Below are 19093 nucleotides of genomic sequence, written 5' to 3' on the forward strand. Positions count from 1 at the left end.
TACAGTCTCTCTGTGTGCTTAGGATGATATGACCCTTAAGATTACAGGACCTGCAGACAAGAGTTTTTCACACTTGCTTCTATTAAGTTTAGTAAATACAGCTTTGCAATTAGGAATTTGTTGTATTGTAAACTAAGGAAGTAAGTGAAGTATTTGGTTCAGGTCATATTCCTTGTATTAAAATGAAAACAAAAACAATAACCAAGGCTTAAGATTGCCAAAACCATTGGTGTCCTATTTTTCAGTTTGGACAATGGAAATTAAATTATGCAACATATCTACATCTCTTTGAAGATTCAGTGAACTCTGTAAGAGCTAGGTATCATCATCTTGCTTGAACACTGTCATATTTATAGGGTACTGGGACTCCACTGCAGCTGCAACCTTCAGACTCAACTGTTCTCTTAGCACTTCCTGACAGTGAGCCTATAAGAAGTCTCTCGCTCACAAATGTCTTGAACATGTCTTATCTTGCCCATAACTGGTCACTTTTAAGGGAATATGCAGCCTATAGAATCATAAAAACTCTTTCTTAGTTTTAGGAAAAAAAGTATTCTTAATCCAGTAATTGACACTACGAAGAAGCAGAAGTTTACATCTTTATAATTACAGGTTACATAAGTTGTTCTAAATTGTTCACATTATAAAGTACCCATGGCATTTGTTGCTATACAAATACAGTGGTAAACAGGCCTTCATAGAAAACTCACATAATATGTTTGTCAGCATGACCCAGATTTGAGAATGTACTTAAACTTGTACTTTCTACTGAGATTAGAATCCTAGCTTCTCCCTGGGAAATCAAAATAGCAACTAATGGCTAAACAATAGCAGCTAAACAGATGTTTTACTGAATGCTGACCTGCATGTTGGGCACTTCCATTCTATGCATAATCCTCAGCAAATGACTGCTCCGATTCTTGGCTAGTTCAGAAGAATCTGATTTACTTGAGGTGTAGAAAATCATGGTCATGGAGCTGGCGGTTCTCTGTTTCATTTACTCCTTGTCCACCCACCCACACTGAAAATGCAGTAAAGGTAGGAAATGATCCAAAGGGAAATAAAGAAATCCAAGCCTGTTTGACAGGTGACACTTGAATTTATCAACACTATTGAGCTGCGTTGCCTTTTTGAACCCATGTATCTTAACATCACAGTTTTCTAGTTTTCACTTTTTTCCTACTCATAAGAAGTTCTCTGGCTATTCCCAGCAACCCACATCCCTCCTCAGTACTTCCATTTTTCTTGTCTCCTAATCATACATTCAGTAACTTCCCAGTTCCCAAAGGAGTCTGGATGGCATTTAAACAAGTTAAAGATAGTTCTTTGGATGATTAGCCTGGAGCAGACAAGAGGTACTTTGTCCTCACCTTTCCTTTGATGGACACACAACTTAGTTTTTTTGTCCTCTCCCAAGTGTCCAATTGCCATAAAATTATTGACAGATGAGAAAGCAGACATCATGAACAGAAAGATCATAAAGAAAGTTGTAATAGTTGTAATACAAGCAGCCTAGTAGGATGTTACACCACTGATGGGATGGAGAGTAATATAACAAAAGATGGAAGAAAAAATAGATGAGACAAAAATACGCACTTCATTTTTAAGCAATTTACAGCACTTAATGAGATGTAATGAAGAGGTAAAAGAAAAGGGTTGCACAAAATGATAATAAGTATATTTTTGTCTCAGCCCTCTCAGTGGAATAGTCTACACAGTCTCTGTTAGTCTAAAGTCTACCTTCATCTTTAGTACTGCTTATGATTCTGTAGTTTTCCCACATCTCAGTAAAAATATAACAGAACTGGAGGAATATTTGGATAAGGACAAATGCACGGAAATGGAATTTCAGAATAGTGAATTAAAATGGCAGGAAAGTAGTTCTTTATGAAAAGAACATTGTTTCTGTTTATGACAAAGCAGTCTAGATAATAAAAGTAGACAAGCAAAGTCTCAGCTTTCCTTGAATTCAGTACATATTATTCTCCCTGTGCATTTGCATAGCTTAGTTGGTGATACATGCAGAAATAATTATCAATTAATTTATTATTGCAGTAGAACAGACGTACTGCCTTCCCTGCCTGCAGGGCGTAGTTTCATGAAAACATTTAGGCAAAAAGAAAATTGTTATTAGAGTCTCTTTCCCTGCAAGGTGGAACTGTCAGTTTGAAGCTACCTGCTATCAGATCACAATCCATAGAAACACATAAGTGGTCAGGGACTTCTGCAAGTCTGCAGCATTACTTTCTGCTCAAGGCAGGCCCCATGAAAGCACATTGCTTCAGGCCATGTCTAGTCCAGTTACGAATATTTTAAAGGACTGAGTTACCACAGCCTCTCTGGGTAAGCTGTTCTGGTATGTGACCACCCTTTTATATACATACATACATATATATATACACACATATATAAAAGGAATATATATTTCCCTATGTTGAATTTCCCATGTTGGAACTTGTGCCCATTTGCTTTTGTGTACCTCTGGGAAGCACCAAGCTCTACACCCTCCTTCTCTACTCCCTCCTATTAGGTAGCTAATTAGACAACAATACCAACTCTCCTCAACATCATCATCTTTAATGCTGAGCAAATGTAGTTCTGTCAGATTCTCCTTGGCACATTGTGAACTGCAGCCCCCAAGCAGCTTACTGACCTTCACGAGTCTTGCTTTAGTATGTCAACATCCGTCTTCTACTAGGGGTCCAAAGCTACAGACAGCACTCCAGATGTCACAGAAACCAAAATTGAGGGGAAGAATCATTTCCCTCCAAAGCCACTGGCTATACTCAGCCCAGTATGCAGCTGGACACACTTGCTGCAAGGGCACACTGTTGACTCATGTTCGACTTGTCCACCATGACCCTGAGATCCTTTTCTGTGAAGCTGTTCTCTAGACAGTTTCCAACCTGTCCTGTTGCATGGGGTTATGCCAGCCCACATACAGGGCTCTGCATTTTCTGAGCTTCATAATGTCCCTGATAGCTCATTTTTCCAGCCTGACTAGATCCATCTGAGTAACAGCCCTGCCCTCCCGTGTACCAACCGCTCCCCCCAATTTGTTATCACCCGCAAACTTGCTGAGAGTTCACTCTAGCCCATCATCCCGCTCATTACAGCAGCCGTTTCAAGAATACACATTGATGTAACCTCTATAAAAATAAATCACAAGAAGGATGTTTTAATTGCTGTGCTACAGCCTTCTAATTTTGCTTTACAAGAAAAATGGAAGAGTTGCATTGCTATCTCTGTTCTTACCCAGGTATAAAAATCAAAAGTAGGTTCCATGGGAATCAGGCCCTGGGTCCCTTGGGTACACATGCTACAGTGTAGAACTTTGCTTACAGTGTATAAGAAATCTTCAGAAAGTCACAGATGACTGTTGAAACTTAAGAGCTAAGAAAGTCAGAAATTATTTACAGATTCCTTCCCTGCAATCTGCCAGTTCATGGTTTTGGTCAAAGACAGATGATATTTCTATATCATAAAACAGACAGATCCACATCACTATATATATAGCGCTCCAATAACATACTTGTAGTTTGTTATCTACCTGGGTGATTGCATGCACAGGATGGACTTTGTGCTAGTAGCCATTACAGTAGAGAAGGAGAGGGTAGAAACTGGAACAGAACAAAGAACATTTATGTAATAATAACCTTTCCAGCAACAGTCTGTTATGGGCAGCTGCGCACTAGCACAACATTTCTATGGGAGGGACATGACAACATTGTTGCCAAAGGGCATGTTGAGGATGCTACAAACATGGTTCCCAAAATTCTCTCGGAACATATTATTCTTCTCATAGTCTTACTATTACAAAAACAGTGCAAGTCATACCATAGGCTGGTATAGTCTTAATCATAGAATCATAGAATATCCTGAGTTGGAAGGGACCCTTAAGGATCATCAAGTCCAACTCTTGACACCGCACAGGTCTACCCAAAAGTTCAGACCATGTGACTAAGTGCACAGTCCAATCTCTTCTTAAATTCAGACAGGCTCGGTGCAGTGACCACTTCCCTGGGGAGCCTGTTCCAGCGTGCAACCACCCTCTCTGTGAAGAACCCCCTCCTGATGTCAAGCCTAAATTTCCCCTGTCTCAGCTTAACCCCGTTCCCGCGGGTCCTGTCGCTGGTGTTAATGGAGAAAAGGTCTCCTGCCTCTCGATACCCCCTTACGAGGAAGTTGTAGACTGCGATGAGGTCTCCCCTCAGCCTCCTCTTCTCCAGGCTGAACAGGCCCAGTGCCCTCAGCCGTTCCTCGTACGTCTTCCCCTCCAGGCCTTTCACCATCTTCGTAGCCCTCCTCTGGACACTCTCCAACAGTTTCATGTCCTTCTTGTACTGTGGTGCCCAGAACTGCACACGGTACTCGAGGTGAGGCCGCACCAGCGCAGAGTAGAGCGGGACAATCACCTCCCTCGACCTACTAGCGATGCCGTGCTTGATGCACCCCAGGACACGGTTGGCCCTCCTGGCTGCCAGGGCACACTGCCGGCTCATATTGAACTTGCTGTCTACCACGACCCCCAGATCCCTCTCTTCTAGGCTGCTCTCCAGCGTCTCATCGCCCAGTCTGTACGTGCAGCCAGGGTTTCCCCGTCCCAGGTGCAGGACCCGGCACTTGCTCTTATTGAACTTCATGCGGTTGGCGATCGCCCAGCTCTCCAACCTATCCAGATCCCTCTGCAAGGCCTTTCCACCCTCATTCGAGTCCACAACTCCTCCAAGTTTGGTGTCATCAGCAAACTTGCTCAAAATGCCTTCTATTCCTACATCCAGATGGTTTATAAAAATATTGAAAAGTACCGGCCCTAAAATGGAGCCTTGAGGGACCCCACTGGTGACCGCCCGCCAGCCTGATGCAGCCCCATTTACCATAACCCTTTGGGCCCTGCCCGTTAGCCAATTGCTCACTTAAATCAAAGTTGAATTTTGTTCTGTATGCTAGAAATAGTTTTGAGATTGTACCGTGAAGTATGTTATTAAATATTATAAACTGGTTCAGGAGAATATTTTCAAATCATTTCAAACCTCTCTCTCTCCAGGTTATGTTTTATAACTCTTACTGTTTATGGAACATCATCCCCAGCAGCATGAGATGAAGAAAACATTGGTAAACAGGAAGCGTTGGTTCTGAAGAGGAGCTACAGAGGACGGAAAGACATGAAAGAGAAGGAAGCCAGCCAAACCTCTAAATGTGGGAACAAAGCCACTGACTGTTTCCAAACAAATTCTGGAATAAGACTGTTCTTTTTATGAAGATGATGATAAATAAGACACAAAGGTGCAGTTCCCCAGCTCTACCACAACCCTCACATAAGAGTTTCACCAAATCACCCTGCTTCCATTCCCATCTATAACAATAGGAGAAATAACTTCTTCCACCATTCTTTATTAGTTGCTTGCTTAGCTCATTAATTCAGTGGGGTAGGAATATGTCATGTACATTGCAACATGCTTAACACAATAGAATTCCGATTTTGTAGGACTTGCCTTAGATACCTACACACCCTAGTACTCCTACAATCATCATCATTACTAGAGATCTTCATAATAGCTAAGTTCTGAGTACATAAACCAACCCTCGTCCAAGGTAGGAGGTCATTTTTTTTTGCTTGTTTTTAATTTCTCAGTAAACATAATTGCTCTTACTAAATAGAAAGTGTTAACGAAAGCAACTTTTTCTGTTACTTAAAAAATACAGCTTTGCAGCTGTTTGGTCAATGGCAAACATACTATCATGTTTTTCTCAAAATCACCACCTTCACCTGCTCACAGGGGAACTGGATACCTTGCACTTATTCCTGTTTTAGACCATTCCAACATTTTGCATCAACATTTTAGAATAAATTAGTCCAAAAAGTTACCATCTTGCTGTGTATACAGACTAATATCCTCATTCTACACATAAGGAAACTGAATCATAGACCCAGAAAACAGGCCTTTACAAACAACTTAACAAGACTGCCCATAATATTTTTGTTCTGAGAGAATGTTCTTCAGTGCAACTATCTGCCTCAATTATATTAATCCATTCCTCAGATTTAAAAACAACTTAATTAAAGCTACCATTGAGCACATGCAACCTTAGTTGAGAAAGGATATTTGAAAAGAAAATGCTTCTCCCTACCCTTGCACGGCTCCAATTCACAATGTACAAATTCACCAGTAAGAAAGAAAATGCCATTTCTTGCATACACTTTCTACCACTTACCAAGTGCTTCAGAAAGAAGAAAGGGACACTAGAAAGAGTGAATATGACGTTTCCACTGTCCTATAAACTATTATTTTAAAATGTAAAGGGAATTTTGAGTCCCATTAACTAAGTAAACAATCGTCATAATCTGTAATAACTTCCAATCTGTTACTAGTATATTTTCTTAGCTGTATACAATGGCAATTATTTGGACAACCTAACTCCCCTTGAAGTATTTATTTTTCAGATTTTTTGTCCTGATTTCACTAGATATTTTCCTTTTACTGCAGTTCTTGTGAAACAGAAATCCTGACTTGCATTCCTTACTTCATATAGTTTGTCACCTCACATCTTTTTCTCTTTTCTAATGGAAGCAGCTGTAGCCTGAGCATTTCAATCTCATGTGATTTTTCAAGGGTTGTAGGATTACTTTCTGTCCTTCAGTGAAAATGCATTTTAAAATCACAGATGAAATTTTAGGAAGCATATTTAAATATAGAGCATGGGAAAAAGTACTCACACGCAAGCACTATCACCACCTCACGACCTAAGAAATACATCAAATCAGCTGTAACCTCTTATGTGGTCTCTACAGAAAGAGAAATATATTTCTTAAAAGTAACTGATTATATGATCGCCTGGATAAATGCTGCAGAAGCTACTGGAACTTTGACAGCCCATTTCTGTGTCAATCCTGCTCATTTTAGTAGAACATTTCCCAGGGCCGCAGGACACCAAGAAGATGGTTCTGTTCCAGTTCAAACTATTTACATATAAACTATTCAGTAGGTACATATAGATAAATAATACACTGCTGTAATACTTTCTATTACTCTACGTATAACTTCTGCAAATATCACCTCACTTAAATGTTAATAGCATGAAATTTTGTGACAGTTGCATAACATGTATATGAGAAGAATTAGCCACTTTAGATGAAAAATCCACATCAGCTGTACTAAGCCAACATCAGGTGCACCAGCACATTGCATCAGGCAGTCTCCTGAAGAGCAAACACAATATTTAATTCATGTTGCTCCCCTGGATATTGTTTTTAATGTCATATCCAGTGGTATGTTGGATGGGATACTGTTCAACTGGAAGTTTCACTATACTGCAGTTCAACACTATTAAAACACTCTAATAGGTGTGACTTATTGACCGGAAGAGTCAGTAAACAAATAATGTATAAGTGACAATATAAAAATAGTGTAACAGTAATTAGCAGCGTGACTCCATGAGTAATAAGAAAATTGCTTTGACCCAGTTGATGGCAGTAGCAACAAAATCTTCAAATAAAAATAAATAAATAGAATCTATTCCAACAGATGGATTATCTGCTATGGCTCATATATTAGCAAAACTTTTTCAGGATCATTGACAACAGTTAGGATTGCCAGAGATCCCATTTTTCCAGCATGCAAATCCAGCTTCCCAGGAGGTACAGCAGTAGCTCTGCTGTGCTCAGAATGGCCACAAAGTAGGGATAGAAGAAACTGCTGGCAGTGCACAGTAGCACCCTGTATCACAAGCTGCTTGGCATCACAGAGTGAGCCTCTACCAGGATACAGAACTATCGAAGCCTATGCCTCGGCATAATGCCTCTCGAGCTGGAAACCATGCTTTGTGGTTTGTGAAAACTTCACGCCATGAGTGCGTCTGTTTATTTGGGCACAACGTACAGCCTTGCCTGGCTAATGAACTGCTTCTGGTGTTCTGCAGGCAGTTACACAAAGTTGTGTCAGGTGTGCAAAGGTATGTCAATATCCTACCTTCAGCTGATGTGTTTCCACATTTATCCCGCACTACCCTAACTTCTGTGCCAACACAAACAGTTCATAGGGTGGATTAATGAGAACATAACAAAAAACAAACCTGATCTGTCTGTGCGTGCTTTTTGTCTTTTGCAATCAGACCACATATGATTTTCCACTTCCCTTGTGATTAAAGAAGAGTGATATGAAGCAGAAAACAGGGTATTTTGATGCAAAAGTAGAATCATACTTCAATACACATCCAAAAACATTTTATTTCTTTGGTGAAAATAGCCTTTACTACAAAACTACAAGCTGCTTTCCAATAGTAAAATGGTGTGAACAAGTTCTTGGTAAATCCTGTTGAAAACAAGCAAAAAAACACACAAACACACACACACACAAATAAAATAAAAAAATCAACCAACCGACAGAACCCCAACTGTCTCTTTTTCTCCTCTCTACTTCTTTATCCAGTCAGTCTCAGTGGGATCCAATGGGTGTGGCATACTGAAATGTAATAATACTACACGCAAAAGAGAGAGAGGAAAAAAATCAATACACAGGATTTCAGGGGTCCCAGCTGCATGAAGAAATGAACTGGTTTTAGTACAACAATAAAAACTCTAATGAAATACCTGGAATGTAGCAGCAAAGAAAAGTGATGTAAAAGCAAGCGGTGTTGTCTGCGTGCTGAGAAGCAATGACACCACGATCGGAATGTGACACCCAGCTGTAGATTTTGCAAAATAATCCAAGAGTTGGAAGGGAAAGCATATACAAGAAGTAAATGATCTGGAAGTGGAAAAAAAAAAAAAAAAAAAGAGAGAGAGAGAGAGCTCTCAGTATAAGCCTACTTTGCCAGAGGGAAGGTTAAAAAGTCCCTTCGATCGAGCTGCGGAGCACACAGGCAGCTCCACGGGTGGCTGCAGCAGCAGGGGCAGCTTTGCCTCCCCGGCCTCCCGGTTCAGCGCACGAACCCGGCGCTGGGCACCACCCCGCAGCAGAGCCGAGCTGCTCCTCCCTTCTCGGGAGCGCGGTGTCCGGCCCGGGGGCAGCCTCTTAGGGCCGGCGAGGGCGGCCCCGGCTCAGTCCCGCACGACGGCCGCAGAGCGAGGCCGCGCTGCTCGCCCCCGCTGCCCATGGCGCCCCGCCCGGCCCCGCTGCTGCTGTTGCTGCTGCTGCTGGCTGGTGAGTGCCCTGGGGCTGCGGACGGGGCTCGGGGGCAGGGCTACAGGGGCTGCGACCCCGGCCTGAGACCTGCCCCCGACAAGGGGAGCTGCTGGGCCGGGGGGAGGCTGGAAGGGGGCTTTGCATCTTGGGGGGAGCTTTGCTGCCTTCCCCCCCCCCCCCCCCAACACAAGTTCATCAGTAATAGGCAAAATGTGTAAAAGTTTGGTAGGTAAAACCCAACTGCAGGTGTAATAACCTTTCCACAGAGGCAGGATGTTTTGCCATACCCAGCTCAGGGCATAAGACACCCGAGGCACAAAGCAGTCCTGAAGTAAGGAATTGCTGGTGCTAGGATTGTCTGCACAGCTACAGCGGGCTTATTCATAGAGACCGACTCATTCCTCGGGAGTAAGTTACAACACGGGAATGTAGTTAAAGGACCCCTGCCTCGTACCTGACTATAACAGACTGCTCACTTAGCAGGTATTTAATTTTTTTTTGTCCCCTACTTATTAAATTAATATCCTGTTTCTTAAACAGTATTAGAGACCGGTTGTAATAATTTATTCCATTTCCTCATAGATTTTCTGAGGCATTCATCAGCATAGTGCCTGAATGTACTTACTCCACACTTTTTTGAAACTATACCATCATCATCCCTCTTTTACAGATAGGTAGCTAAGTTAATACATAAATAAAAGCATCTACTAATTTTAGGTTTCCATGGTGAAATGACAGAACCCAATCTTATTTTCTGCTACTTTAGATGACAGGAAACATCAACTGCTCAAAGCCTAGCTCTCAGCAGTACACTCGTAATTTGTTTCTCTAGCCCTGGGATATTCAGCAGGCTGGGACCATTGAGAGGCATTGTTTTAAAGGGTTAAAACTAACCTCATGCTGAACCTCTCCAACAGCTGTAAGGATAAAATCCAGTTTTCCAGAATAGCATTCAGCTGCTTTAACTAAGAGATTCGCTTTTGTCTTGCACTTTTCCACACATTCTTAAACCACTTGCAAATTCAGCAAACTAAATCTCACAAATAGAAAGACCTTAAGGACAAGAGCCTTGACCTGTTCTTACAGCATATCCTCTGTACAGAATGAATCAGGGGTCTGGGGAAAAAAAAAAAAGTCACCTGATTAAAGACCACAAGGTAACGTGCTTGCATAATGGGGCCAACTTTATGTTCCACAAGGCTCACTGCCCCAATTCTGCTTCCTCACTTCAGAGTGCCCCTATTATTCCTTCTGCATTTTGATCATCCTCCAAGACTTCATCCTTTGCACAGTCCAAACCTCAGCAAGAACATTAAGGAAAACAATGAAAGACTGTTTCACTGCTTGTGCCAGCCTACAGCAATCGTTACAGAGAGAGCCTGGCTGCAGCCCGACAGCTGAGTCAAGCATCGAAGTCACCCATTCTGTAGGCAGTGAGGAGGAAGGGAAATGCAATTTACCTGTTTCTCAATGCTTGGTCCACAGTACCAGGCAAATTTATCTGTTCATAGTTTATACGCGACCACAGTTCATAGAGATGGCGTATCAGTAGTCTGTGCAACAAGATGAGGTGAGAAAGACCATTTCTGAGGCAGAAAACATCTCACAAAAACATCTTAATTATTACATTGTCCCTTCCAACCCAAAGTATTGTATAATTCTATAACCATGTATAGCACAATCAAAATGCTTAGGAGTTCATACAGGTGACAAACCATGAAGGTACAATGAATTTTAAACTCTCCAAATGTGGCAGGACTCCAATTTGGGCAACAAAATTACTGATTTGAAATCAGGCAGGACACCAACATAATGTGATTACTTAGTGTTACTTTCTCTCAGGCTGCCTTCACTGTTAACTTAATTTCACTCTTCAAAAAGTCACCTGGTAGCTTTTAATCTCTGTGGTTTATTCATTAGAATCACGTAGAACTGAATAGATTGTGTTTGTGTCCCCATCTGCTATTTTTAATGTGTAAAGTAATCTTAAAATTGGTATAGCATTGTTTTTCCTTCAACCTTTACTTCCAAATCAGGTATATCACATCCATTTAAACTTGAGTTTGCTGATCTCTTGTTAGTTTTGTTTCCCCCCTAACCTCCAAATACCTGTCTGTAAAGGTTTCTTTTGAGAGCAGGAACACCTGAAATTTTAACATTTTCTTTGGCTTTATTCCATGGAAGTTCTGATAAAATATTTTGTAAACATTTATTGTGCTGCTAATAGACTAACGCTATCATTACCGTGCTAATACTCCTCCTGTTTCTGTCATTATGTGAGTTCTAGGAGCATCCTTCATTGCTTTTATTATACTTGGGTTATAAAGCTGTTGGAACAAACCTTTCCTTCAGCCTCGTTTTGAGCATCTGGTACAATACAGCCTTGCTTTATACCTGGATGTCCAGATGCTGTAACATCGAAAAATTCCAAGGGTAAAGATTTCATTTCCTTTTAATTTATGTGGCATACTTCAAAAAAATTATACTTGAGCTCGCCATGGAGTAGACAACTTCCATTTTACCTGGATTTAAATATGGGATTGTGATTTCTCCGAAGTTAACAGACAACTGTGATGTAACCAGAAATGTGATTTGGAAGTTCTTACCTTTCTCTTTCTGTCTTGTTGCCCTCCTACACCTTCCTTCCCCAGCAGCCAAGAAGCAAGATACACTCTGTACATTCTTCACTTGCTTCTGGGGTTTCGTCAGTTACTAACATCATGTACAGCAAACCTGGCTTTGCCGTTAGCCACTAACGTCGTTCCTTCAGTTGTTACTGGCTAGCTACAGGACTAGCAAAACTAACCACTTAAGATTATGAGCTGTTTTAGTTTGTAATGCTGCAGTCTTACTGCAACATTTTTTTCCAGTAATTTATTGAGCCTGTACTGATAGCAAAGGTAATGTTTTCAATGCTGGTGTAAAAATAACTTAAGACTTAAAAATTTCTGAAAATAGGTTGGAGCCTTCAGTGCAAGGAAATGCTGCCTATTTACCATCCAGGGTCTTTGATGTGTTAGCTAAAACTGAAGGATGACCTGAAGCCCTAAAAAGAGTCACATGGTGTCCCAACGTTAATCTGCCCAGGACCTGACAGCTTTAGTATTGAACTGATGGCTACAATAAAGTCCTTCAATAGTCTTGTTCTGTAGAGATGATGGTGAGAATCCCTTAAACAACCAACATTTTTTCTAACTTCCCTATAAATGATTCCAAGCACCCACATGCTTCTCTGCTCCCTGAAGGGGAATTATCATTAAAATATACATTAATCATACAGTCTTCACAACCTTCACATACATCAACAAAAAGAATTCCCTCCCAAATTTATACACACACCCTTCATCCCTTCAACTTATTATAACAACAGAAATTCCTCTCTCCCCCAGTAAAATCAGTTACTTGGCATCTCAACCTAGAAATTAGGATACTTTAGTGGAAAAAAAAAAAAGTACCCCATGAAAAAGGATATACTTGTACAAGTGTGAATTTTATATTATATAAAGTAATAACATAGGCAAAATTGCATTTTAGGATAAGGAGAAAGTCAACACTTAGTACATCTAGTCCTAGCAGACTTGTGGATCTAGACCACAGAACATGCTAGCTCTAGCCAGTTTTAAGAACAGAAATGACTGAAGTCTGTCATTATATGCTGCCTTTATGGGAGGAAAACACAACACCTTTTCTGAATGCTGTTCAGTATTCTGCTCACTACCAAGTAGGGGAAAAGGGATTGGGTCAAGGACAGTCAATCACTGTCCCCCAGAGTTTCAAAAAGAGAATGGAGCATTATTTCAAAGTACTGATATATATTATCAAAGTTAAAATAAATACTAATAACATAAATGACTGTGTCTGCACATTAGATTCAACGCAAAGTTTTTCTTCCATAGTTTATAGAGACACTCTTGGGGAAGCCCGTTTAAGGAACAAAAGAGGAATTCTGGAATTAGCCGGAGCCATTAGATGTACTACAGGACGATCTCCTTTTGCCTACCTACGATATGGATGCTACTGTGGACTGGGAGGAAGAGGATGGCCCAAGGACAGAGTAGATTGGTAAGAGTAACTATTTATCTGAGTAGCAAAGTGCTGAATGCTTGCAAATGACAGAGAAAAAGGACTCAAATATGAATTAGGCCTATTTAACATCAACAAGGGAACTGACTCTAAATTCTTCAGAATGCTAAGAAACTCTGAAGTTATTTAAATAGTATCACTGTAGGCCTACATGAGTCTTTAGCTCAAAGTCTTACTGCATTACTACTTGTTTCATGGTACAACTGAGTTTTCTTGCTGTTGCTGCTTGGCTGAAAACTGAAGTCTTCTTAGAGACGTTTTAAAAACTCAAACATTCAAACTATCTATTAAAAAAGCCCCAATTGCAAGTCTTTTGATTCCAATTCTGTTTTGAACACTAATAAAATGGGATGAATAGTACATAGAAAGTTGTGCAAAATTCAGCCTGTGAAAAATAACTTTTGAATAAGAGGAGCTATGAATCATTACTACAATAATTATAAAACCAGTCCTTTTAAATCTAGTATGAGACCTTATTATACTGACTACCATCAATTTAACTAATAATTGAATGTTAGCTGTCAGGGAGATGATTTCATGGTTATTGTAGTTAAATAAAAGTTAAATAAAAGTTTTACGTTTTCAAGGTTATCATTATAACAATAAATTTCCCCACCATATGTTACCTCTTGGTTATCACTTTCCAACCAGATTATATTGTAAAACAAATTAAAACAAATACCTGACACTTACATTTGGGGTAGAACATACAGAAAGACATACAGAAAGCTTGCATCCGAGTTTTTTGCACGGAGTAGTTGTGTTCAGACCTTAAACTTTTAGGATCTTTTCATATGTATTTCAAGCTTTTGCACATAAGTTCTGTTGTTTTAAAAGAGAGTATTTGTGGTTGCTGCTTTATGGCTGGGAACACATGAAAAGAAGGATCTGTTATTAGTTATAGTTAATTGCATAACCAAAGATAGTGGTGAAGCATCTATAGTTTGCTAATCTTTCCTTGTGAGTCTATTTCTCACTTTACAGAAGTCCCATAATAGCAAGAAGCTTATTCTGCACAAGCCATGGCTATGTAATATTAAGAACAAGCCAGAAGTGGCTTATTACTCTGCTTCTGCATTTGACCAAATTAGTATTTGGCACTAATTAACATGTAGCATCAAACACTCTTACCAAATTGTATTTCTTATAGTCATGAGCTACACTGTGAACTGTTTACATTCAGAATTAGGTCTGAAAACAATTTAAGTGAAATTACAGAAATACTTAATCGGAAGCAAGAATGTCTGTAATGGAATTATTTGTATAATACTTACTGCAATTTAAATTTATGCTTATCGCAAAAACTTTCAAATGGAGACAATTTTTATTGCTTTTATAAGACATCTAAAATACAGAAGCATTTGTTTTTTATATTAAATTCTTAAATTAGGTCTAAAGTTATTCTAAAAATATAAGAGAGGCATTCTTAATAAGACTGCTGTTTCCGTAGAGACATGAAGATAGACTGAACTGTGGCAAAAAAAAAAAAAAAAAAAAGAAAAGAAAAGGACATACTTCCTGGTTTATTTACCTTAGTCCTGCTATGAAGACTCTGAGTCCATTTTTTTCTTTTGTTTCTTGGAAGACACTTACTCATACATGTAAAATGGATGTATTGAGCTACTTAAAAATTGAATAGCAAAATGCCTGTAAAGTACTACAGGATGTTTAAGTGAAGATTGCTGTACAATTACCACGTAATTATTTAACAAGCATACAAAAAAAGTCATTTCAAGTGAGAAAAAGTCAATGCCATGAGGTCTCTTGCAAACAGATTCCTCAGGCAACCTAAACACCATTGCTAAACATCACCTACATACTATAGTATGATAGTTGTAGGCTACCAGGAGGTAACAATGACTGAATGCAAAAAGCTTGCAGATGCATCCTGTTCTTCCACTAAGGAAAAAGAACAGTCTGCAGCAAAGACTTGCAAACTATCTATCTGAATTCAGGTCCTTCCCTACTTGCTATTCTGGGCTTGCAGTGTTTCCACACCATATGAATAACTATTTTTTTTAAGCATTAAAATATGCCATTAACACTTACCTATACTGTTTAGTTCCACAGTGTGATAGAAAGTCTATGAATTCATTGTCTCAAATGTGGAAAGAATAACCTTTAAAGCATGATCTGGGGTAATTTTCTATTTTTTTGTATGATAGGGAGTAAACAGTTTTAGGTATATGACATTAAACTGCAGCCATGCCTATGCGTTACTGAACAGTTCACCTGCACCATCTAAGGACTTTGCCATGAAAAGACATTTTTGGTAGTATGCTTTGGCCTAACAAGTTTTCTCATCTAACTCTTCCCTCCGCCGAAATTGTTACAAAAGTCATCAATAATTGGCAGAAAAATAAGTCACTTATTATCTGACAAACTATACTGGTGTTTAATCATCTTCTTGAAAGGGGCTAAAAGGGAGGGGGTAGGCATTTTGTTTAAAACTGAGAATACTTGATAGATTCTTACAGATGAAAGGGAAAGTTCAACTAGATCAATGTGTATCAGACACTTTTTTCCCCTGAAAGAATACTTAATGTCTATATTATCTGTTAAGCAGTTATCCTGTTTTGATTCAGTTAGGCAACTCTTTGCACATTCATACATTTACTGTTTTATTACTTTACAACCTACTAAATATGCTGATAAAAGCCATCTGGATTATGTGACTGTAAATTACTACAGTAAAATTAAGGCAAACCCATTTCTGTTTCTCTCAGGTGCTGCTTTAACCATGACTGCTGCTATGGTAAGGCAGAACGAGCAGGTTGTCACCCTAAGATAGCAAGTTACCACTGGGAATGTGAAGACAATGTTGCCATGTGTGGTGAGTGGACGGTTAATGTTTTTGGGTTTAGTTTTTCTTGCACTGGTTGCCTCATGGACTTCATAAAGAGATGCTTCCTTAACTGCAAAATCCTTATTTTACCTTCCCTCCTTTTGCAACCTCTTTGCAGGGTATGCTATTTTTCGAGAAAGCATGACTATACCAACTGAATGCAATTTCTTTTTCTAAATCCCCACCTGCTGACATAACCAAGCAAAATTCTGATCTACAAGTTTCTATTATTTTTTTCAGAAAATACTTCAAAAATAAACAAACCAACCTACCCATTCTCACTCAAGCTGTGTAACATGTACATATATTAAGGAACCCACGCTATGCCATGGTCTCCAACTGGAAAGCAGCTACAAACAGGGACAGAAAATTACAGCTGTTTAAAAAGGATCATTTTTATACTCAGCAGAAAATATTACATACCATTTCTAAGTTCACAATGTACACATTTTTGACATACTTACCACTGACTGACTGCACACCACACTGCTAGTGACTGCAATGCACAAGTGACTGCAATTAAAACTTAAAAGTTCAAACACTGAGGTAATAAGTTATTTGATGAGTATATTTGTTTATTGAAATAGCGTGTCCACAAGCCATAAAATGTAGTTTTGAAAATTCAACCTGATAAAGCTTGTTTGATTGCTCCAAAATATGAATGTAATACATGCCAAGCTACAGTATAAAAGGGAGGGACAAAGAGATGATAAAGAAATGAAACAAATATATGTAACAGGGAGAAGCAACATGTCTTTTCTATGATTTGTTTACAACACTCAGTGTTTTCACATATACTTAAAGAACTTTTTGAAGCTATAACACCTAAGAAGCCCCCAAGCTTTGCAAGCCCTTAAAACACTTAACACTTTTTAAAAAATATATTTTTTAAGTCAAAGTTATTTTGCATGTATGCTACTACCCAGAATACAAATCAGGGTATCTTACTATTTGCATTGCAAAAGTGCAGGCCCTTTTATAAATTTGATTAAAAGTTAACTCTCAGACTGACATATTTTACAGGTAGCAGGGTAGGTCATTCAGAGAAAACAAAACAAAAGCCCTCGCTTCACAACTCAATTTAATATTTGCCTGACCTGAAATCAGATGAAGTTTTTTGATGTTATTTTCTTTCCTCCTTTTCATTCAACCCCTATTTTGCCCAAGCATCTAGCTCATATAGACTCTCTACTTAGTAATTTCCTCCTCCGCTCCGGAAGTGCTAAGCATCTTCTCTCTTAAACTATCTAACAGTCAAATTGCAGTCAGCCTATGTTTGGCTGTAAAGGTTCTGCTCCTATTCCAGACCAGAAGCTGACATTTTGAAATACTAGTCAAGGCAATAAGCATTTCAGCAATAAATAAAGTTGGAACAAAATAATAAAATAACTTTCTCAAATGGTATGCTAGCAAAGTTTGGAGCAATAACCCTTCCCTTCCTCCCCCCACCCCCCCCAAAAAATAAAAAAATAGTTCTTCTCTAGTCTTCTCAGTTAACATTTTATTTATACTACTTACGCTATTGAGAAGCTTATAGGGTAGCTAGTTACAACATCAACGTATATACATTAAAAACAGTCACATTTCATAGCAGAATTTGAGTTTCTTCATCACAAAACTGAATGCTTGTTCTGCTCCTAGACAAATCTCAAGCAGAGATCGAGGTAAGCTTTCACGCTCTGACAAAACATCATCAATTTTTTTTCAGTTTACAGACTGCTGCAGGAAAAAAAAATTGCGTTTCTGGGTTGGCACAATAAGACTAAAACATACTGCTGTGGAAGAAACCGTTCATGCCAACAAGAAACATTAATGCTAGAAGACAGCATTCATGGCAAAAAACCCTACTAAGTTTCTGTTAAGGACTACAATTACAAAACAACCATGGCTAGAGATGGATTTTATTGTACTTTAACATACTTTACCTAACTTCTTACAGAATACCTTAATTAAAAAAAAAAGGCGGGGGAGCAGGGAGAATATAAGCTGAAGATGGAACACCTTTGCATTCTTTATTACACATAGATAATTTTTAATGCTACATCCTTTAATGGAGTAAAAGCACATGCGAAATGGAAATTTCTCCCCAAACTCAAATTTCACTAGAGCAAAAGGGCAGGAAAAGAGGGTTACATATCACTTTCCAGAGGAATTATTTACCAGAATTCCTTTTCTAAAGAAGGTAGAGAACTTTTGCTAAAGCAAACCCTGCTTATGTATCCTCTATTGCTGAGCTGTCCTTGCATGGAGCTCAGTCTAAATACAACAGATTTCCCAATACGCAAAAGAACTGTCTTACTAAAGTTCAGTACAGTTCCTGTTGCATTTGAACTACAAGAGTAAAATAAAGTATGATTGCTGTTTTGTAAAGGATTGCATTATTTATCTGCCAAACATAGAATAGGAAGTAATGATTGCAGTAGTTCCATTTGTTATTTCTAATTACTTCAAACTAATATCAAACTTATTTGTTTTCTTTCAGAATCAATAGAAGAAAAGTGTCAAAAAATGGCATGTGAATGTGATAGCCAAGCTGCCAAATGTTTTTCTAAAGCTCCTTATCATACAAAGTACCTTTTGTGGCCAGATGTTATGTGTGGTGAGATTCAGCCTGTGTGTAGATATTAGGTACAAAACATCAGCCTTTATGAAAACTCCATATGCGTTTAAAACTAAAAAGACTATTTTTATCACAGTATTGACAATAAATGATTTTTCGCTTTCTTGATTCTCCTTCCTGCCACTCTAGCTTCTCTATCCCAGAACGACTGAAGTAAACGTTTACATTCTCATTTATCTTTTACAATACATGGACTAAAAAAGCATGTTCAGTAGTTTGGTGTAAACTTTTATTTACTATCTCAATTCCTATTTAGTGTTTATCAGTTTAATGAGTAACTGACTTAAAATTTGTTTGAATCACAGAATAGTTTGGGTTGGAAAGGACCTTTAAGGACCTTTGGGTTGGAAAGGAGCCTGGCCTTGGGCACTGCCAGGGATGGGGCACCCACAGCTCCTCTGGGCAGCCTGGGCCAGGGTC

General features: G+C 39.1%; 1 protein-coding gene and 1 long non-coding RNA gene across 2 annotated transcripts; one reads left to right on the top strand and one right to left on the bottom strand.

The window, feature by feature from the left end:
* Positions 1 to 7753: 7753 nt before the first annotated feature.
* Positions 7754 to 12524, bottom strand: LOC101792929 (uncharacterized). The gene is made up of 4 exons (XR_003500688.3): positions 11732 to 12524; positions 10586 to 10678; positions 8591 to 8747; positions 7754 to 8478 (listed from the first exon to the last, which is right to left on the bottom strand). It is a non-coding gene; the product is annotated as an uncharacterized lncRNA (long non-coding RNA).
* On the top strand, positions 8847 to 18878 carry LOC140000703 (phospholipase A2-like). Its single transcript, XM_072031357.1, has 4 exons — positions 8847 to 9143; positions 13022 to 13187; positions 15935 to 16041; positions 18536 to 18878. The coding sequence occupies exons 1-4, from the start codon at positions 9095 to 9097 to the stop codon at positions 18679 to 18681; spliced, it is 468 nt and encodes a 155-aa protein (XP_071887458.1). The 5' UTR covers positions 8847 to 9094; the 3' UTR covers positions 18682 to 18878.
* The last annotated feature ends 215 nt before the right edge of the window (positions 18879 to 19093 follow it).

This window comes from Anas platyrhynchos, chromosome Z (genome assembly GCF_047663525.1).
Source record: "Anas platyrhynchos isolate ZD024472 breed Pekin duck chromosome Z, IASCAAS_PekinDuck_T2T, whole genome shotgun sequence".
Taxonomy (NCBI): domain Eukaryota; kingdom Metazoa; phylum Chordata; class Aves; order Anseriformes; family Anatidae; genus Anas; species Anas platyrhynchos.